Source organism: Acomys minous (assembly GCF_964271855.1).
Source record: "Acomys minous genome assembly, chromosome: 12".
Classification (NCBI taxonomy): Eukaryota; Metazoa; Chordata; class Mammalia; order Rodentia; family Muridae; genus Acomys; species Acomys minous.
In genome coordinates, this window is record NC_140493.1 from 78,614,981 (window position 1) to 78,636,385 (window position 21,405).

General features: G+C 52.4%; 1 protein-coding gene across 5 annotated transcripts in view; it reads left to right on the top strand.

Annotated features, from left to right (window-relative positions):
- Positions 1 to 883: 883 nt before the first annotated feature.
- Positions 884 to 21,405, top strand: part of TBX4 (T-box transcription factor 4) — a 31,165-nt gene continuing 10,643 nt past the window's right edge. For 2 of the 5 annotated variants that reach the window (XM_084803285.1, XM_084803288.1), the window contains exons 1-5: positions 2,474 to 2,664; positions 6,190 to 6,396; positions 7,017 to 7,111; positions 15,017 to 15,136; positions 16,059 to 16,206. In XM_084803285.1, coding sequence (XP_084659411.1) covers positions 6,193 to 6,396; positions 7,017 to 7,111; positions 15,017 to 15,136; positions 16,059 to 16,206 — 567 coding nt within the window. In that variant the 5' untranslated portion in view covers positions 2,474 to 2,664; positions 6,190 to 6,192. Of the gene's footprint in view, positions 1,150 to 1,300; positions 1,424 to 1,694; positions 1,841 to 2,473; positions 2,665 to 6,189; positions 6,397 to 7,016; positions 7,112 to 13,242; positions 13,443 to 15,016; positions 15,137 to 16,058; positions 16,207 to 21,405 lie in introns of those variants that run through there. The other 3 variants (XM_084803286.1, XM_084803287.1, XM_084803289.1) reach the window with 3 other exon arrangements.

Consider the following 21,405-nt stretch of genomic DNA (forward strand, 5'->3'; position numbering starts at 1 on the left):
TTTCCTCTAAGCCAGCCTAAACCAGCGTGCTAATGCTTGTTGGACACTGTGATGTTGGTGATACTGTTTGGTTAATTGAGATTTAGGGATGAGCGTGGCACGCACAGGCTCACGCGCACACACGTGTGTATTTGGAGCATCTGAGAGCTGTTTTAGAGGAAAAGGGAAGATAAAGACATTTCTTATACATTCATCATAAGTGTTGTACTTCGTCTATTATAAGCTATTGTATCTGTGTACCTACACTGTTCACGAAACTACAGTACAACGTTGACTATGAGGTGCATCTCTGTTTCAGAGCAATATAAAGAATCACATTCTGGTGATGTGGGGTGTGTGTGTGAGTGTGTAAGCATGAGACCTCTTTCTCTCTCACTCACTTGCTAGCTGGTTTGCTGCGTTATTTTCACTGCCAGACCCTGGCCGGTCTCTTCCATATCTCATGTCTCCACATCATCATGGACCAGTTGATACTGATTTAGCCCGGTTCCCATGAGTCTCCAGAAGGGCGTGCACTTACAGGAAGACCACAGTCTAACTTTTTTAAGAGCTGCACTACATGGCGTCATTATGAACTTCCTCCAGCGACTGTCAACAAATCCTTTCCAGGGTCTGGCCTAACTCTAGTCTTTGCCTTGTACCTGCTAATTCACTACGGGATCTGTTTGTGGGTCCCGCACAGTTGCTGGGTGAGCTTGTCTACTGGATGGGACAGATTCCCCTACAGGCTGCTGAAGAAGACAAGGAGGGGGGCGAGGCGGCAGCGGGAGCTAAGGCCTGTCATCCAGTTTTCGCTAGCACAGGAAACACGGCTCCCCAGGCATACCCTGAAAACACCAGGGCCCTCCCTTTCTTCCCTCCGGAAGGAGGCAGAGTCCAGGAGATCTAAGCCCCTCCTAGAGCTTGCTTTCTCTTCTCCAGTTTGGGACTCTACTGGAGGAGTCTTTCTTTTGTTGTTGTTTTGTTTTGTTTTTCCGAGACAAGGTTTCCTTGTGTAGCCCTGGCTGTCTTGGAACTCTGTAGGACCAGGCTGGTCTTGAACTCACGAATGCCTCTGTTTCCTTATGCCCTTTCTTCCGGTGTGCTGGGATTAAAGTTGTGCCACGTTGGCCTGGTTTATGGGAGGCAGGATCAATCCATCTACACTAGGTATACGGGAGGGATTCAGGGTGGTAGGGCGGTAGACCACTGCTAAGCTGGATGGCTGACTCTGGCCAGCTAGCTGCGGGGTGGTGGTGCTGGGTGGTGGTGTTTGTTTGTTTGTTTTTCCTTAGACCCTTGCTTTGTTTCTTTCTCTGAGTACATGGGCCAAGAAGGCACTGATGCTGGCTCTCAGCTTTGAAAGGGGACAGGTTCCTTCAGGAAAGGATCTTCATAGTGTGCTCAGTCTGATGCTGAAGAGAAGCGTCAGTCAGCTGACTGGGTAGGTGATGGCCCCAGTGGATGGAGGGACACACCCCAGGCTGAGAACTGCGGGGGTAGGGTGGGGGGTGGAGGGTGGATCTCCATCAACAGGAAATTTGGGGGGGGGGCTTTGGAAATGGGTTGGCAGGCATATTCTTGACCAAGTCTCCTGGGCATGTGACAGGCTAAGAAGCCCAGACATGGTATGGGGTGAAGGCTGCTAAAGTCTGTGTACCTCAGAGGTTGTGGGAGATAAAGAGAAAGGTAAGTGGACCAAGAGGGAAGCAAGCCGACTCTAGGTCTAGGTGACTAAGCAGGCCTCGCTTTCTCAGGTTCAGAACAGAAGGTGCTGCCATCTCAGCTGGAGTATGCATTGAGTTGGATATTGGGGACTTCCTGGCCCAAGCGGGCCTCTCTGTTGCAGTTTCCTGGAAAGGTTTGGCTACTCCTAGTACCCGCTGAGGCTAGATTAGGGCCCAACCTCCAGCTGAACCTAGTTCAGTATCTCCCTGCGGCTACCAGGCCCAGCCGGGCAGCCCTGCTGGGCCACCCAGCCTCCTCCTTTCACTTCTCAGTGACCCTGCTGCCGACTCCTAGACTTGCCAGGCCGCGCTCCTCGGGCCAGATCCAGGGCGAGGGTTGCAGGTGTGAGGGAGTTTGTGCCCTCAGCCGCGGGCTCCCAAGTCTACTGAGTACAGAGTCAGTGCGGAGAGCTGACCCGGCCAGTGGCCAGACCCAGCCATGGGCGCTGGGAAGCGGGCCTGGCTCCCCAGCCTCAGTGGGAACAGGGCACCGCGACCCAGGCGCCTCATCTCTCTAATCCAAACCATGCGGGGCTCCAGGCCCCTGGCCAGCCCGAGACCATGGGGAGGACACCAGGTTGTATTGCCGAAGAGACCGCAGCTTGATGGAGGCTTGGGGTCCGGGAGGACGCAGGAGTCCCAGGACCCTAGATTTCCCCCTCTCCGGGGGGGCGGCGGGCGAGAACTGATTGACAGCTGCGACGTCAGCACAGAGGGGGGGGGGAGCGGCCCCGGAGGGAGGGAGGACCAGGAGGAGGGAGCAGAGGCCCCAAAGTGCAGCCTAGGAGATCAAGGGCCCGCTCCACACCCGGGATGTGCTGGGCCCTGAGGGCGCAGCGGGCGGCAGGACAGTGACCCTGAGGGCCAGGCAGAGCCCCTGCTGATCTGCTCCTCTAGGACCCCAGCTGGTTGCGGACCTGGGGCCGCAGGAGCCTCCGCATGCTGCGGCACAGTTAGGGTGAGTGTGGGTTCCAGCCTGTCTCGGGTGAGCAGGGCGTGGGGATGGGGGTCACTCATCTCGGGGTTAAGTAGCGGGATCCAGGGCGGATGAACTGAACAGGGGGAGACTGGGGCAAGGGCTTGGAGTGATCAAAGCCACAGGAGGGTCACTGTGCCTCAGTAGTCAGATCGCTGTCCTGGCTGACACCCAGTAGCAGCAGCGGCACAAGTCTCTTGTCTGGAGTAATGTGACTAAATGGGTCTAGGGACCTAAGAGTATTATCTGCTTAAGAAGCAGCTTCCTAGGGACAGGAACGGTGACCTTGAAAAAATCAAAATTTCAGAATAAGATAGCCCGAAGAAGAGGGCTTAGGGCTGGTGAAAACTGAAAAAAAAACCACGCAAAAAATGTGGGTAATCAGAACCTTGGATTGTTTCATGCCGCAGACTCGTCAGATTTAAATTCGTGACCGATATATAAGTAACAGTAGCTCAAAACTACCAGAATGTGAGCAATTACCAAAGAAACAGAGCGAAACGGCTAACTATATAATAATTAGAATTTTTGTCAGCACAACGGTCGTTTTCAGGATGGAATGAAAACAGTAAAAACAATTTGAAAAGAGCTGAAGTCAAAGTAGCTTCAAACTCACAGAGTCACAGCAAAGTCACTATCCATAGTATTTAAGGAACAATACTCATGCAGCAAATTACTAAACTGTGGTACTGTAAGAACCGGGCTAGAAAAAAAGCCAACACATATATTATGAAAAAGCCCTCCATTATCACTGTGTGACTATCACACGATGCATTGTTGATTTCATATCAATATTAATATTAACCAGAATATTAATCTTAAAACAGGTAGAGACACAGTAATGAGGATTGCTGGAGTAATAACAATTTGTGAGCAAGTTTTTTCCCCCCGGGACAGGGTTTCTCTGTGTGGACGAGCAGATATTAATAGTCATAACATTATAATGCCCGAGTAATAAGTATTGTACCAACGTGCTGAAAAATAATCAGAGTAGTAAGGGCAACAGCAATATTACAAATGGTGTCAAAGTAACAAGAAACCATGAAGTGATGAGAAATAACAGGCAAGTTAGGATCCATACCGTTGTAAATAATGACAGAGTAACGAGGAGATGCTATACAGAAGTGATGAAAATTAATGCCCCGAGTATCATGAGCAATCATAACAAAACAAATCATGGCAAGATAAGAAATAGTATAGCAATGTAAAGAAAATTAACCTGAATATCGGGGCCGTAATATTACAATTATGCTAAATATCAACCTGTGAAAATTTGGCTAGAACGAAGAGCTAGGAGTGGTGGGAACATGAACGGGGGCGCCCAGTACAAGTAAAATAGTAATAAATGGATATGAGCGGCCAGACACTGTATCTAATTACTAACGTGCCAAGGGAGCCCCGAAGATGAAACAGGAACAACCAACGTATTCTATAATGCTAACCAACCTCCCCATTTACCCCGACAGTGTTAAAACCACCACTAATCCCAGAGCAAGGGATAAATATTCTTAATGTTGCCGAATTGACCAAGGTTTTACTTTGATAACAACAACAATTAAAACACTTAAAAAATAGCAAAAAATTAAAAATTCCCTTTTGTGTAAGGAAAAATTTCACTAGTAAAAAATATGAAAATAAAAACCGGTACCCTCCTTTATTTTTTTCCCCCTGCCTGGAAAATGAGGTAGCCCAAAGCGACCTTCCCAGTCGTAGAAGCGGTGGAGCCCACAGGCCACCCCGCAGAGGGTAGAAGTGAAGGGCCCTGGCACCGAGGTTGGGGCGAGCGTGAGACCCAAGATGCCAGCATTGGAGAGTGCAGGGACGGAGAGGAGCCACCAAAAGGGCAAGAAGAAAGGGAAACTAGGGGCGTCTCTCAAGCGGTGGCTTAAAGGCGGAGGAGGAAAGTCATCCGCGACCTGTTGCAAGGGAAGAAGAGCGCAGAGTAACTCTGGTGGCGGGTGTAGGAGGGCAGCCCACTTCAGCACGGCTCCGGGTGACCAGGGACCTCCATAGCGCAGCAGGCAGCCCCTGCTCCTGGCTCCCCAGAAGCCTCCGCACCTGGGGCGGCCGTCAATTAGCGCCCAGATAAGAGTGGGAGCTAGTGCGCTCGCCTGGACCCAGTGGCATCCCGTTTGCGGGCATCCTGGATTTTCGAAGCTTGGCCTGGGCACCAGCACGTGGCTCAAGGCGGGTGCAGGGCCAGGCCATGTCCACCCAGCCTTGCTTGTCCCAGGCCGGCTGTGGCCGAGACCGGCTGGGCTGTCAGCCTTATCTTTATGGGCTTTTCCCAGCCTCGGCTGGCCCGGGCCCCCTTTTATCTCCTCGGTTGCACTTGGCTTGTTTACTTTGGAGGCCCTGGGAGTCTAAGCCCGGGAGCCGAGGCTGGTGAGCTGGGTAGACAGAGGGGCTTGAGTCTGGGGACGGTCAAAGAGTCGTGGGTTAGAACAGAGAGGGTACGGCAGAGGAAAGGGGAGACCCACAAAAAGCCTACTAAAACTCAACGAGGTTCTGGAGGGAGACAGGAAGGGGAGAGCGGGACAGTATATATGGCTGCACTCCGAGGGATGCAGGACAAGCTGGTCCTTGCAAGCTAGACTATTGGTGTCCCCAAAGATCATAACTTGCATACGGGCAGGCAGGTGACTAGGCCCAGATACTGAGGGGAAAATTTAGTTGTACCCCGAGGCAAGGCCAGAGTCTGACTGTGAAATGGACCCGCCCTGCTGGCCTAGTGTTTAGCTAACAAGGTTTTGAATCCCAATGCAGATTCTTTTTTTTTTTTTTTTAATTAATGAGCGAGTGTGTAAGCCAGCCTGTGTAAATGTGAGGACAGGCTGAGGAGGCCCCTGATAGAGTTCAGGGTCTGGGTCAGAGGAACCCCAAGAGAGAGTGTGCCATCTTGGGTGAGGAGAATGCGGTAAAGGGCTTGGAAACCTTTGGCTCTGAATGGCTTTACACGGAGAGCCTGAGCTGAGGTGGGGTGCTGAGTGAGGACCGCTGAGTGTTGACCTGAAGCACCCCAGCTCAGAGCCCTCTGCAGGTGTGGGGCTACAAGAGTCGGGTCCCTGACTTCAGGCCTACCTCTCCTCTCCAGTAAGCCGCGGGAGTGTCCTGGATACCCCGGGCCAAAAGTGGGACTCTAGTTATTTACGAATGGACAAGAAGACCCAGGCCTTGGGCTCTAGTTGAGCAGGAGGGAGGGACACCGCGTGCAGCTAGGACTATGCCGAGAAGGCGGTGCTTCCTTAAGACCTACTCATCACACAGGCCCAAGTCTTGGGGGGGACAGGCAGACCTTAAATTGCACGTAGGCCCTCCCAGGTCCAGAACCTGAAGGGAGGAGGCTAGGGTCCTGCCCTCCCTCCCTCCCCCAGCTCAGAAGGGGGCGGGGTCCACGTGTACCGGGACACCCACTCGAAGCCTGGGGGGTGCTCAGCTCCACAAGGCCGTGGGGCCTCAGGCCAGTGTGGATCCCGTCGAGTGACTCCCAGTGTGCTGTGCCCGCAGGAGATGCTGCAGGATAAGGGCCTGACGGAGAGCGAGGAGGCCTTCCGGGCCCCGGGCCCAGGGCTCGGGGAGGCTAGCAGCAACAACACCACCACCGCCGCCCCCGAACCCGCGCTGGCCGAGCCTGGCCTTAGTGGAGCAGCGCTCAGCATCCCCCCAGGCCAGGGCGCTGAAGTTGCCGCTGCTGCTGCTGCCGCTGTGGAGCAGGTAGGGGCATCGGGCTATATGCTTATGCGGGTAGCGAGCAGATCTCCTGGGGTCAGAAATGATCAGCCCTTTGGTGGTTTTTTTTTTTTTTTTTGTCCTACTCTCTACTTTCGAGGGAGGGCTCTTCTCCACCTCGAACCCTCAGGGTCCACTCTGCGGCAGTCCCAGAAGGGAGATTCTCTTCTTCTGGGGACAAGTCTAAATCAGTGTCCAGCTCCGTGGATCCCGAGAAGGAGTGGAACATACAGGAAAGCCATGGAAGCCGCACAGAGGCGGCTTCCGAGCTGCTGCTACCCGGCACATCACCGCAACCCGCATCCCCCGGAGGAACCTTTCTCGGGGTGCTTTGGTCAGGCTATGGAGTGCGTCTACTCCAAACACAGTCGTTATGTTTCCCCTGTAGGCTTATTAGTAGGGGAAATCCCAAAGAAGGGAGTTTGAATCTCTCAAAGTTTCAAATTTACCAATGGTTCGAAATAATTTTGTGAAACGAAATATCGAGGAGTGGGCCCTGGGGCTGGCACGCTCTGCGCGCCTGGTCTGACTCTGTGGCAGGCTCCGCACGGAGCCCAGCGGTGAGCCAGCCGGGCCGACCAGCTTCCCCCTCCCTCCCATTGCAGACCATAGAGAACATCAAGGTGGGGCTGCATGAGAAGGAGCTGTGGAAGAAGTTCCACGAGGCAGGCACCGAGATGATCATCACCAAGGCCGGCAGGTCAGCCCGGGGGAGAGGGCGGCAACGGGGGAGCCAGGAAGATGTCAGGGGATGGAGGTCCCTCGGGGAGAGGACTCAGCAGTTGTCTCGGGTCTTAGTCTGGGGCCGGTGGGAAATTTGTCAGCCACTGAGCTGTGTCTTAGGGTAGCCTGCGAGGACCTGAGGGGGCCTGAAGGCTCTAAAAGAAGTACAGCATTATGCTGATGACATGCAAACAAGGACAGCTCTACCTGGGGGGAAGGGATACCCCTGCGCCGCCCCCCCCCCCCCGGGAATTTCCCTGGCCTGTTCTGCCTAGGAACCTACCGGTGATAGAAGGGGTACGGAGGCGATTCTCAATTGCCCTAACTTTTTGCAAGCTGAGCCGAACAAACTACAAGTTACTTATCCCAGGGCAAACACCCTCCTTGACCTAAAAGAAGGAACCGCTGGTTCTGTGCGTTGCTGGGGGAGCCTCCCAAGCTCTCAGTGGCTGCCAGAGATGGGTGATTTATAAAGTGGAAACATCTTTAAAATGCACTGGTGTCTGTGGGAGAGAAACGGGAGAGAGGGTGAGAGAAGGACAGAGATGTGTGTGTGTGTGTGTGTGTGTGTGTGTGTGTGTGTGTGTGTTCCAGAGGTCACATGCCTGTGAGTGTGCCTGTAGAGCACATATCAGTTGTAGAGGGCTATCTGGCATGGGTTGGAAATGGCCCAATAGAGCAGCTGTCAGGTGAAGGAGAAGGCTAGAGACACTGGAAACTTAAGGTTTAGGAAGCTGGTGTGGGTTCTCGGTCCCTTCTGCATCCATATACTACTGTAGGTGAGAAATGTTTATTTCTCTGGTGATGGGCTCCCGAAATTGTTGTTTGGAGAAAGAAGACGGGAAGGCATGCGTGGAAGGGCAGGGTTGTGGAGACAGACAGTGTGGGAGGAGTGTTCTCTTAGCAAACCTGAGCCTACCTGCTTCCAGTTCACCCACAGAGAAACAGTCCTGCCTCACTCAGCTGTCAATAAAGCACGTGGCAACCAACGTTTGGTTTCAAAAGACACAGAAGTCAGGGGGCTGCTGTGGACAGTCCACGGCTGCTGGGGTCCTTCCCTGTTGCCTCCCAGGCAGGCATTATAAAAGGTTTTTTTGTTGTTATTGTTGTTGTTTTCTTTTATTTTGATTTTATTTTGTTGAAGTTGGAAATATGGTCACTTTTGTCTCAGTTAGAAAGATGCCACGGTCGGTCACTCCCCCCCTCCTGGCGCTTCTATCAGGGAAGGGAAAGATTGGTTTCAGGGTACAAATTTGCCGCATTTGGGGGATGGAAAAAGGACGCTTTGCTTTAGTATTCCTGGCAGAAGATGATCTTGTTAAATAGTCATGGGGAATAGAGAAAGGGGCAGGTGGTGAAAGCTCTGGCTCTCTCCAACTGGGTCCACTTGGCTGAGGAACTGCTGTCTTGTGGCTCTGTGGTGCCGAGTCTGAAGGTGGCAGCTGGTAAGAGCACCTGTTGTCCTTCCTAACTGTGGGACTCAAACCAGCGGCTCCTGTGCGTGGTGCTGGCACAACAAACAAACAAACCAGCAAGAAAGGTCAGGTGCATCCCAGACGTGAAGAAAGGGGGATTGTTCTCTTGTGCCTGCTGACACGGAGGGAAGAGGAAAAAAAAATGAAAGAACACTCCAGAATTTACATCTGTAGACTTTAGCCTCTTGGAAATACGTGGTGGGCACGATCTCTGGGGGTATGTGAGCCTGTAGTTTTCAGTGGGCTTTCTAGACCCATGGAGGTCCTCCTCCCCCCCTCCCCCCAACATGAGCCCTCAAATCCACACTACAGAAACCTGTGCCCTGTCCTAGTGATTGTATATGGGAGTGAGTGGACCTCGGGATGGTGCTGATAGTTTTAAAATGGCTGTGAGGGCTCCAATGATGTGGATCTCCCAACTTTTTGCTTCTTTGGTGGAAACATATGTCAAGTATATTTGAAAAAAAAAAACAAACAAACCCAAAAACAACAACAAACCTCACTAGCTTCAGCCACTTCTGATCTCATAGAACCCATTTCTTCCTACACACCTTCCTACTGTCTTTTGTGGGTGTGGTGCTGGTGGTGGTGGCGGCTGCTGGGATCCACTCTATCTTACACAGGCCAAGCATGATGCTAAGGCACTGAGCTACACCTCCAGACACCGCCCCCCTGCCCCCCCCACTGTCTTCAGAGACCACCTTCATTGACCTGCTCACTGTACCCAGGCAGTCTCTGTGGGCAGATGGCTCTTCTGCACTCTACCCAGTCAGTGCTTCCTAGACTCTGCAAGGCCACCAGTACCCTGGCCTGGACACGGCCATTTCTCAGCAGATGGCCTGGTACTTCTTCCTGCACCCTGGATCACAGATATGCAGCTGTAAGAACTGGGGGGTAGGGGTGGGGTGAGGAGAAAGATCAACAGAAAATACAAACCATGCCCAGAGAGGGGAATCGCCAGGATTGTGCAAGCCAAGCAGCCTGCATACCTCACCCTCAGAACAAGACTCTAACTTTGAGAAATCTCCATGGCCTTGTTGTTTTGTTTTTTTTTTTCCCCCACGGCAGCCCTGGGCAGGGTTTGGTTTGTTTGGTTCTAGAGACTCTGGCTGCTTACAGGCGTGATAACTGCTGTCTGGCTGGAGATGGACAGGGCCCTGGAGCAAGGAATCAGAATGTTTGAGTTCGTGCTTTCCCAAGTCCCCTGGCTATTGGGTCTTGACAACCTGAAGGCCAACGGAAAAAGGAGAATCAGCCTCCTTGGATAATGGGCTTTGACTAAAGTGCTCAAGGACTTCTGATGCCAGGTGTCACACAGAGCCACCCTGCCCCCACCCCAAGTCAGTCCCAGTTCCCCCTCAGACTCTTGTACCAGAGTGCTTGTGTTGCTAACGGCAGAGAACAGATTTCTCTCTCTTGGCTTCCTATCTCTTCTAAGCTTGATACATGTGAGAAACTGCATTTTTCTCCCAAACACAGATAAAAGTGAGCTTCACAAAAATTTAAATATAAACTTTCCAAAAATGAACATTTCCTACTCATCTGACTGCCCTACTCCTAGGTCACGGTTTTGCCACCAGATAAATCTCCACTATCAGCCTTCAGAGCCTGTTGAGTTCAATGTTGCTTGTGTTAGTGACAGTGAATTTGCGTTTGAAAAATGAACTACCGATGAGAACTCCTGTTGAACCTGTATTGTTTGTTATTCTGAGGCAAGGATTTGGCCCGGCTTAATCCCGGGCTTCAAAGCCAATTGCTCTTGCTCTGTATACAGAGCGTCAGAGCCCAGTGGCGTGGATGATAAGAGAAGTAAGGCTTGAAGACACTGGGAAAGTGGGTCGGGGAGAGAGTGCTTTGATCTCTTCTTAAAGTATTTTCTGAAAGCAAAAGTCTATCAGAAGGAAGTGCCTAAAAAAAAAAAATTGGAGCAAAGCAACTGACTTTCCCAAAGATGGCCCATTCCACACACCCTCCCCTGGGGGGGGGGGATATGCCTTTAAAAATGCTTTGGGTATATTAGAAAGTCTCTCTCTCTCTCTCTCTCTCTCTTTCTCTCTCTGTGTGTGTGTATCAACTGAGTCACTTAGTAGTGCTTTCAGAAATCACTTGGCTCCAAAAGGTCTGGTCTGATTATAGGCAGCGCCCCCCACCCCCAGCTTTGGTGGCTGCCCATACCTTCCCAGCAAGACCCCAGGATTTTAAAGATAGAGTGATGGGCAGGCTCTCCAGAGATCTCTGCTTTCCTCCTGCTTTTTGCATTTTGTTTGCCTTCCAGGTTCTAAGATAGGAACTCTCTCTCTCTCTCTCTCTCTCTCTCTCTCTCTCTCTCTCTCTCTCTCTCTCTCTCTCTCTCTCTCTGTGTGTGTGTGTGTGTGTGTGTAAGCATACTTAAATGTAGATTTCTCCTTTGAAGTGAGATATTTCTGTAAGAGAGTACGGGCACTTCTGAAGTTTACAGCCCTATAGAATTAAAACAAAACAAAACAAAAAACCCAAACAAACAAAAACACCATGAACCCAGGGTGTAACCAACCATGCAGATAAGGAGAGCCTCCCCAGTGCCCTTGCATTCCTCCTGCGTACTTTCCCGGGCGCCACCGCCACCCTGAAAACCACTTCCCACACTTCTTGCATTCTATGGTGTTTTAATGCCTGCATTTAAGGGAAGGCGTGTATAGTTGCTTCAGACCTCCCTCCTCAGGGAAGTTGGGGCTGCCATGGGTTTGGTTCGGGGTTCCAGCTAGGTAGGGAGAGTCTGGCGGATTCCAGGACCTTGATTTCCACTCTGTCCTCCATGGAGGTGGCGTGGAGTGTGCACTAATTCAGCGCTTTGAACTGACAACCATGAGACCCAGGAGCCCAGCCATCCCCAATGTGATGTGTGTCCCTCCTGGCAGGGAGTTCTCATTTACAGATCTGTGGCCAAAATCACAACACCCCCATCACCACCCGCGCCTCCTCCTCAACACCCCCCCCCCCAGCCTTGGGCTTGCACCATGGAGGAAGCTTATCCTAGCAGCTCATTCTAAAGCCATTTCCGAGTATGAAGCAGATAAAGGCTCGGTCCTCGTACCCTTTCAGAGCCGGCTGCTGATCAGAGGGGAGGTCCCGGCTTTCATCTGGTCCCGGCGGGCGGCCAGGCAGCCGGCGTGTTTATTCCCCTGGCGGAGCCGCTTCCGCGCGCGCGTGCTGGCTTCTGCAGCTGTCTGGGGACTGTGCGGGTACAGGGGGACCCCGGGCAGCAGGGGAGGGGGGTGCGGCAGGAGAGAAGACGCAGGGGCAAGCGCGAAAGGTGCAGGGTGCGGAAAGGCAAGGAACCAAGTTGGGTACTGTAAGAGCTAGTGACAGCCTCCCCTCCTGCTCCGCCTCCCCAGCCCTGAAGCTTCCTCCACCCACTAGGGTGGTTGGTTTTTTAGGTGTGTTTAATGTCAGAAATAAAGTCAGAAATAACGTATACCTCACACGATCCTTTTAGTGTGTTTTCGTTAGGGAGGACCTTTCCTTTGCCAGTAGAGCGCTGAGGAAGTCACAGCTCCCAAACTCAGTCTGGCCTCTGCGTGGAGGCCTCCTCTGCTGATGAACAGGCGGGCAAGCTGGACTTTTTGGGTTCCATCCCCAGCCCCTTCCCAAATCAAAGGCAGATGCCTGTGCGGTTGGGAGTGGTATACCTCACCCCTTTCCAGCAGCAGTCCATCGACCCTGGACCAAGCGGGTGTTGGGGGTGGGGTGAGCAGCGAAGCTTAGGTTCCCCACAGTGTTCTGCAGGCCGTGAGAGCGTTGGCTGAGAGACCCACACCAGATAGGGCTAGCTGTCCTCTTGGCTTGTGAGGGCTGGCTGCCTCAAGACCTCCTCGAAGTGGCTTGACCAGGGTCAGCCTCTGGAAGGGGGACAGCCCCTGACCCTGAGCCTTGGGAGGTGGAGAGTCCAGGTGTCTCAGGGGGTTCTGAGGAGCACTCAGGGTCTGCTTGGCCCTATGCGCTGAGGGCCCAGAGCAGACTGGGAGGGTCAAGGCCTTTCAGCCCCCTCTCCATGCAGGCTATACACACTGCTGTAGCGGCAGCCAGGCATTTCTTCCTGCCTCTTGTATGTGGGGACCGGCCCTGGAAGGGGGCTATGGTTTTTCCTCTACTGGTGCTACCTGCAGTGACCTGGCCTAGCTAGCCCAGCACAGCCAGAGGCTGCCCCCATTTTGTTGCTGTTTCTGTAGGAATTGTGAAATGGTGGCCTAGAGGGGACAGGGTTTCTGGCTTAACCCCGGGGAGGGCAAGGCGAGGCAGCCAGCTGCCCTGTTCCTTTAGCTTTAGACCCACTAGGAGTGGGGCAGGGCCAGGAAACAGGGTGGTGCCCACTCCAGCTGCGCCCCTGTGTTGGGCAGGATGCTGGCGCTGCTGCTGGCTTGAAGGAGGAGGCTGGATTGGGTTCCTTAGTCCTTTAGCTTTCCCCCATCCTCGGAGAGGGGGTGGGGTGGATATTTGAAAATGCTTTCAATTGACATCTGAGACAAATTCTTCCACACGGTTTATAAGTCCCTAGACTTGCAGCTAGAACTGCGCACCCCCACCCCACCCCCGCCCTCCAGGCACGCATACAGGCACACATGCGCACTTGCCCCACAAGTGCACGCACATGCGCCTGGCACTTGGGCCAGCACAGCCGCCCTTCCTCTCTGCCCTGTGTCCCTTCTGTAGCAGCAGAGGGGCTAGGGCTGGGCTAGGCAGGTCCTGGAGGGGGAACCAACCCTTCCGGAACCCTTCTGCTCAAGGCCCCAGCTTGTGGGGGTCTGCTAGCCTGTGGAGACCTTTATTCTTTTCAGGAAGTCCTTCCCTATCCAGGTAAGCTAGTACTGTTGACAAAAAAATGGGGGCAGGGGGCGTCTAATCTGGTTGAGGTGTTCAGGGCAGCTTCTTGTGAGGATCCTTGGAGGACTTTGGCTCAGTGAGTGGCTTCCTGGTGTTGACTTGATTCGCTGCACCACAGTGGAGGGTAGATTGAGGCTCCAGCCTATGGCTTCAACATTTGGACCCTGCTTCTCTTCCTGGAGAACCCTTTAGTGATGGTTTTTTTTTCATTTTTTTGAGACAGGGTTTTTCTGTGTAGCCCTGGCTGTCCTGGAATTCACTTTGTAGACCAGGCTAGCTTAAACTCAGAGATCTGTCTGCCTCTGCCTCCCAAGTTCTGGGGTTAAAGGCGTGCGCCACCACCGCCCTGGTAATTATTTTGTTTCTTGGTTTTTTGTTTTTGTTTTTGTTTTTGTTTTTTAAGACAAGGATTGGCCTCTAACCAAAGGTCCTCCTGGCTCAGCCTCCCTGAGCACTGGAATTATAGGCCATGTTGAGTTTGAACGAGTGTGTGACTTGCCTAATTTGTGGCCAAACCCAGCATATGCTAGGCAAGTGAGCTACACCTGAGCTTTCATCTCCAGCCCTCATTTGTGGAGTGTCAGCTGGGGAGGGGTCCGGAGGCACCTATGGAGGGAGGGGTGCATGGCTAGTCTCTCTGCAGAGAGACCTATGCTCTTGCAGGTTTGGATGTATGTGCTGAGGGCTTTAGGGAAGTTTTTCCTCTAGAATGTTCCCTGAGCCTTAGAAGGGTCTTGGACAGCTTTGGCATGGGCTGTAGGAATTGGGTCCATTTTCATAGAAATTGGCCATACCACTCACTGGCTTGTGGACGGTGGAACAGAACAGGGGCTGGAGGCAACAGCAGTGATGTGATCCTCACTTGAGAGGTAGGGAAACCAAGGCACAGGAGACCCACAGTCAGGTGGCCTGAGGTCTTAGCTGGTGGTAGTGCCTAGCTGTGAACTATGGCAGGCTGGTTTCCGCATGCGTGTTTTCACCCGTGAGCCTTCTTCAGTGACTTCCTGGATTCTTAGTCAAGGTGCTATGGCCTTGCTGAGGCATACAGCATGAGAGAGGAATACCCCTGCAGGACACCCAGGCTTGGCAAGGTTTTCACGGAGCTCTCTTCCTTACGAGAGAGGCAGCTTATTGCTTATGGGAGCAGCTGACTGGGGATACAACATCAGCTACACTAGCACCCTATGATGGCACCTTAGAATTTTAGCTGTATGTAAGTTGATGAAGGCCTGGGGACAAGTTAAGGCCATCCCGTTGCTACCAAAATCCTCCCCCACTATGCTGACCAGGGTCTCTTTGCTTTTGTGGTTCACAGCCACTGGATCCTAATTTTGAGGGATTTACAGGGAAGGAAATTTGGGGGAAAGTGTAGACTGTGTTTCCGGATGCGGTGGGGTCCTGTGTGGGTTAGACGGCTCTACCCTGTGGTACAGTGAGAACAAGAGACAAGTGGGCCAGGACCTTTGGCTAGAAGGGCTCTGCCTTCTGCCCTTACATGTACTCTGTCGTTTCTCCCGGTATGCCACCTCAACCCTTGACTCCTTCAGGAGGATGTTCCCTAGCTACAAGGTAAAAGTCACAGGCATGAACCCCAAGACCAAGTACATCCTGCTCATCGACATCGTCCCTGCAGATGACCATCGCTACAAGTTCTGTGACAACAAATGGTAAGAGGCTGGAGCGGGGGGGAGGGGAGGGGGCTCTCTTTCCTCAGATGCTCTTTCTATGCCATTCCCAGCCTGTCTCTTACCACCCAGAGGCAGCGTGCTTGTCCACTGCCTGCACCTGGGCAGGGGCTGAGGCAGGCCCAAATGCTATGGCAGGTGTGTAGGCTTGCTGGGCCTCGAGGCGCCATACTCCCCCCAGTCATAGACAATCTGGTGCTTCTGGGGGCAGGAAGACTAGCACCTGGTGGCTTCGGGTACTGACTATACCTCCCCGGGTTGGAACATGGGACAGGGGCATTTTTTCCTGATATTCCTTGGTTTGAGGCTCTCCAGTTTCTCTGCCTGCCTGCCAGGTTGAGGTATCTGTTAGGAGGGCCCTTGTTAGAGAGCATGGGGGAGAGATGGGCAAGTTGGAGAGCCAAGTGAGTACCAGGCATTAGTACTAGACCAGACCTTGGTCCCTAGAGCATCTGGCTGGGGCCCTGGGTTCCGTGGAGGAAGTCACAGAAGTGGAAGTGAGACTAGAACTCAGAACAAGCTTTGGATTTGAGATGTTGGTTAGGTCCTTTGAGAAGTTCCAAACGGACACATTTATAACATTTGAAGAGTTAAAAAAAAATATGAGGGTGGGGTGGGAGGGTAGCTCAGGGGTCAGAGCACCACCAGTAAATAAATAAAACAGAAGTGCTTGGCTCTCCCTGAAGTAGCTTTACAAATAGCCCCAGCCTGTGAAGTAGGAAGCTGGGGAGTACTGACTCCTCCACTGCTCTGCTCCCCTCCCCTCCCCTCCCCCTGCATCAGCTCTGGATAGAAAAACAGCAATAATTCCTGTGGGCCCTGGTTTGCTCTCAGAGGGAAACGGGGAGTCAGGCATCACCAGACCTCAGTGTGCTCATGGTCCTGTTGTCTGCTTTGTCGGCAGGATGGTCGCTGGGAAGGCTGAGCCAGCCATGCCTGGGAGGCTCTATGTCCACCCAGATTCTCCTGCCACTGGGGCCCACTGGATGCGGCAGCTGGTCTCTTTCCAGAAGCTGAAGCTGACGAACAACCACCTGGACCCCTTTGGCCATGTAAGAAGAGGGATGGTCTGGCCTTGGGAGAGCAGCAGCGGGGCTGGGCAGGTCTTAGGAAGAGAATGCACTTTTTTTTTTTTTTTTGGTCAGGCCACTGATCCTGCAGATCAGCTGCATGTACCCCTCTCCTCCTTGCTAGCTGGTGATTCTGGGCAGTCTTTTTTGAGTCTTAGTTTCCTTGCTTGGGGAATGGAGTTGACCGTAGTACCTTTTGTGGCGGGGAGGCCTGCATGAGAGGCTATGCAGGAAGAAGCGCCTTACAGAGGGTGGGTGAGTGGCAAGTGTGACCATGGAGATGGGGTTGGGGGACGGGGATTGATGACAATGACGGTAGTGATGACATTGATGGAAAATGATGTTGAGGACAACTGCGGTGATGACTGACGGCGAAGATGATGTCAGTGGTGATGAAAATGGCGGTAGTGATGACGATGACCACACTGGTGGTGATGACAATGGTAAAGGTGGCGGCGAGGATGACGGGGATGGCAGATTGACTCTCTCAGGTTTGGTTTTCCGAAACGTACTCCTGCTGGAGACTCTGCAGACGTGAATCTGAATTCCCTCTGTGCACGCTCATTCCTTCTGACCTCTGGAAGCGGGGACACACTATCTCTGAGTCCCGGCTCAGCCTCTGCCTGGCTTCCTGGGATCTGGTTCATGGGTCAGGACAGTGGCAGCGATAGTAGGAGTGACAGTGGTAGCTGCTGCAAACATCCTAACCCCAGCTTCCCAGGCTCATTCTTTTCCCATCTGGCCCTGGCTGGCCCACAAAAAAAAAAGCGGCTTTTTATGTGGAAATCTTTAGCTCAAATGTGTTGCAAACAGAAGCCTAGCAGCTGGTGTCATCTTCCAGGCCTTCAGACCCTGCCTTTGTGGACTCCTGGGACTCTCTGGTAGTGTAGGGCAGGGGTGTGGGGGATGCCATGGTGGGAGAGGCCACTGGGTGCTTGCTAGGCTGCAGTCCTAACCCTGGGGGGCGGGTTGGGGGTGGCGGGGCAAGGGCATAGGTGTGGCGCGCTCTCACACAGCTCAGTATCTGGAGAGCTGAGCACAGGTCAGGATTCTGAGAAGAAAAGCTCCCTATGCAAAATGCTAGAAGTGCTGTCTGGGGGTGGGGGTGGAGGGGGTGGGGAAGCAAAATGCCAGAAGCACTTCATCCCGATTGAACCAGAAGCAGTTCCTGGTTTCAGTTTGAGTCCGTTCAGTTTTCCTCCTGGTCATAGGTGATGTAAGTTTGCATACAGAGTGCTGACTTCAGCAAATCTCCTCCTCTGGGCTTTCCCAAGCAGGCCATGAAGATCCCAGGGGAGAGGGTCAGCCAAGCCCCAATTCCCAGAGCAAATCCTGGCCAGGTCTCTGCCCACACTTGACTCCTGCTGGACCTTGTCTGCCTGCCTGCGCTGTGGCTGTGATATCAGGCTTACAAGATTAGGGAGGGCCTCTGATGCCATCAGAGACCACTGCAGAGACAGGCTACACCTGCAGGCTCACGAAGCAGGGCCAGAGCTTGGCAGGTGTGGCCTCTTTGGGCAGCTGGAAGTACCTTTGAGATTAAGGGTTTGGATGGGGTTTGGGTGCGCTTGCTTGTTACCGTGGCTCCCATGTGTAAGGATGCTTTTTTCCTAAGACACTTCCATTCCCCTTGCCTCTGCTGAAGGTGAGAGGAGAGGGTACCCAGAGCTGGAAGCAGGAGAAAATATGTGTTTTCTCAGCCCACCATCCATCTTGGGCAGTCTTCATGTTCTTTAACCCTGCACTCTTTCTTAAGTTAGGGTCAGTGGGGCTACACTGCAGGGATGTAAGGCTGTGGGTACCACCGGATCCGCTGGCCCCACCTCCGTGGCCTTATTTCTTTGGCAATAGAAATTTCACCCCTGAGGGATGGATGAAGGGCACCCATCCACCTTTTCTCTGTCTTGTACCCAATACTTGGCATTTATCGGCCACCACACCCTTTACTTTGTTAGATCCAGGGAGGTGAGTGTGTCTCAGGAGCTTCTGACAGATGCTTGGACCCACATCTCCTGTCTCCTTCTCTTGTAGCCCCTCAGCCTGTGCGGACTCAGGGCTGTGGCTGTCTTCTCTTAGGTAGTATCACTGTAGAGGGGGCAGCCTGTGGCCACGTGGACAAGGCCTGTGGTACACTGGCTGACTTCCTGGCTTCATCAGGGCAGAGTGGCCTTTTGGACTATAGATTTCTACTTCTTGTGCTAGAGGCTTGTGAGCTTGCAGGAAAGGAGGAAACGCTACCCTTCTTGGCTTCTTACTTCAAGAGCCTGGGAGAGAGCCATCTTGCCCTGTGAGTTTGCCTTAAACATACGCCCCCCTTCTGCATAACTCACCCACAGAAATGGAAAGGCTCCCCCAGCCCATGGACTGGGACGTGGACTCTCAGAGCATCTGAGGAGCTCTGGCAGCTGCCACCTAGTTTTCTCCACTACGTCGCCAAAATGGCTGGAACCTCTCTTGGGAAAGGACCAGCTGAGGCATGAGCTGGGACTGTTCCATCTTAGAGAAGGCCAAGCTAGTTCCAGTGGGGTGAATCATCCTGGGGTCCTCCACATGGCCTTAGGGACCCTAGTGTAGTGATCCTCCAGGCCAACCCACCCCATGTTTTCACTTCAGAAGTGGCCAACCGGCCATGTGTGTGTCGTTGCATAAGAGCAAGAAGAAAGTTGTGGGTGTGGGAGGTTTACAGCAGCCATTTTGCATTATCTATTTTATTTAGATTCTTTTTTCTTGTGTGTGTGTGTGTGTGTGTGTGTGTGTGTGTGTGTGTGTGTGTGTGTGTTTGAGACAGAGTCTCTCTGTGTTAGCCTTGGCTGTCTTGGACTTGCTTTATAGACCAGGCTGGCCTCGAACTCACAGTGATCCACCTGCCTCTGCCTCCCAAGTGCTGGGATTAAAGGTGTGTGCCACCACGCCCGGCTTTATTTAGATTATCTTCAGGGCTTCCTCCCTCTGTGAATGCTCATTTTGGGGTCTTCTTCTTTCCCCCCTCTTCCCTTCTCTTCTTTTCCCCTACTTCAGTCATCCCTACTCTTTCTTCACCTTCCCATCCTTGTCCTCCTCTTCAGATGGGATCCAGGGCCTTGTACATGGTGGGCAAGCATTCTACCCCTGCCCTAGGCCCGATGTTCTTCTTTCTTAATTTTCTGAGAGCCAGGAAAGGTGGCTAGGTATAAGGGTTTGGGGTTGGTGTCTGGTCTTCATGGCAGATGGCACCTCTCTTAGACCAAATGGCTAGATGTTCCCAAAGTCAAAGTTGAGTTTTGACTGGAAGACCTGTGGGTTTAAAAAAAAAAAAAAACCTTTAAAAAATAATGTATGTGGGTGTTCTGCGTGCATGCCTAGTGTCAGAGGTGTTCAGAAAAGGGTGTTAAATCTCCCAGAACTGGAGTTACAAATTGTTGTAAGCTTCCATGTGGGTGCTGGGAAGTGAACCTAGGTCTTCTGGAAGAGCAGCGAGTGCTATTATTAGTTGCTGACTATCTCTCCAGCCTCATCTTGTCAGGATTTGCAGCAAAATCCCACAAGGGAATTTCTAGTAAGAACAGTGGGGAAGGCAGTTCAGGAGGGGAAGACAGGTGCAGGGCATGGCCTGGGTTTGGATGATGGCTTCCTCATAGCTTCATAGACCCTCTCAGAGACCCCTCTCAGAGGCCACAGGAATTAGGGCAGAATTGCATACAACTGGCTGGGGGAGGGGCTGAATGCTCTGGTGAGGATCCCATGACCCAACAGTCAATAAACCTAGCTGGGATCTTTGGCAGTCAGACACAGCTGAGCCCATAAAGATGGTGGCAGTTTGGTCCAGAGGGCAGTCCTGTACAGCACTGTGCCTGCCTAACATCCTGCCACCCTGTCTTAGATAGGGCTTCCACTGCTGTGAAGAGACACCATGACCATGGCAATTCATATAAAGAAAACGTTTCATTGGGGCTGGCTCACAGTTTCAGAGGTTTAGTCCATTGCCATCATGGTGGAAAGCATGGCAGCGTGCAGGCAAGCATGGTGCTGGAGGATCTGAGAGCTCTGCATCTTGATCCTCAGGCAGCAGCCGGAGACTGTGTTCCACACTGGGCATAGCTTGAACGTATATAAGACCTCTAAGCCCACCTCCACAGTGACACACTCCCTCCAACAAGGCCACACCTCCTAATAGTGCCACTCCCTATGGGCCAAACACACGATTCCCTGGGAGCCATTCCTATTCAAACCACCACACATCCCCTGGCCTGGATGACTTTCCTATCCCCTTCACCTTTATTTATTCCTTACCCCGGGAACTCACTGGCCAGTTACCAGAATTAATGAACTTTAGGTTCAGTGAGAGATCCTGTCTCGAAAAATAAGATGGAGAGCAACTGAGAAAGACCCTGGATTAGAAAGGCTCGGCTTTCATATGTTGTACAACTGTGCACACACACACACACACACACGTCACTGGATTTTAGAGAGTGCCTTTGCTGTGATGTGGTTAGCCACTGTTTTACTTTCAGCATTGTTGGCACATGTAGGCAGAACAGGCTACTGTGCCAACACCTTTTGCCCCTTGCGCTGTGAACAAGGGGCCCTGGTGGTCCTTCCATTTGGAGCGAGCTTCCTCTTCCTCTGCCTCAGCTGCGTTCCACTTTTCTGTTGTCCCATGAATCACCTCACTGGTCTTTACTGAAATAATTAGGTGTTTTGCTGTGGGGTGTTTTAGTTTTTGTTTTTTTTGAGGTTCTGTAGCCCAGGCTAGTCTTGAACTTGAGATTCCCCCTGCCTTTGTCTCCTAAGTACAAGGTTTGTAGGCACTGGCACCATCCCAGGCTATTTTTTGCTTTTGTTTTCTGAGACAGGGTCCCATTATGTAGCTCTGGCTAGCCTGGAACTTGCTGTGTAGACCAGGCTGGCCTCAGACTCAAAGAGATCTGCTGAATGTAAGGCGTGTGCTACCACCTGGCTGTTTTTCATTCCCTTTAGATTTTGTTCTCTTGCTTTTTTTTTTTTTCATCTGTGTGTGCACATATGCTTTCATGTGAATACAGTGTATTTACACATGTGTGCACATGCATGTGGAGGTCAGAGCTCAGCCTTGGGTGTTGTCCCTCAGAACTCCACCTGGCTTCTCTTTTGAGACCAGGTCTCTCACTGGACCTGGGGCTCACTGAGCTGGCTAAGCTAGGCAGGCATCTTCCTGTCTGACTC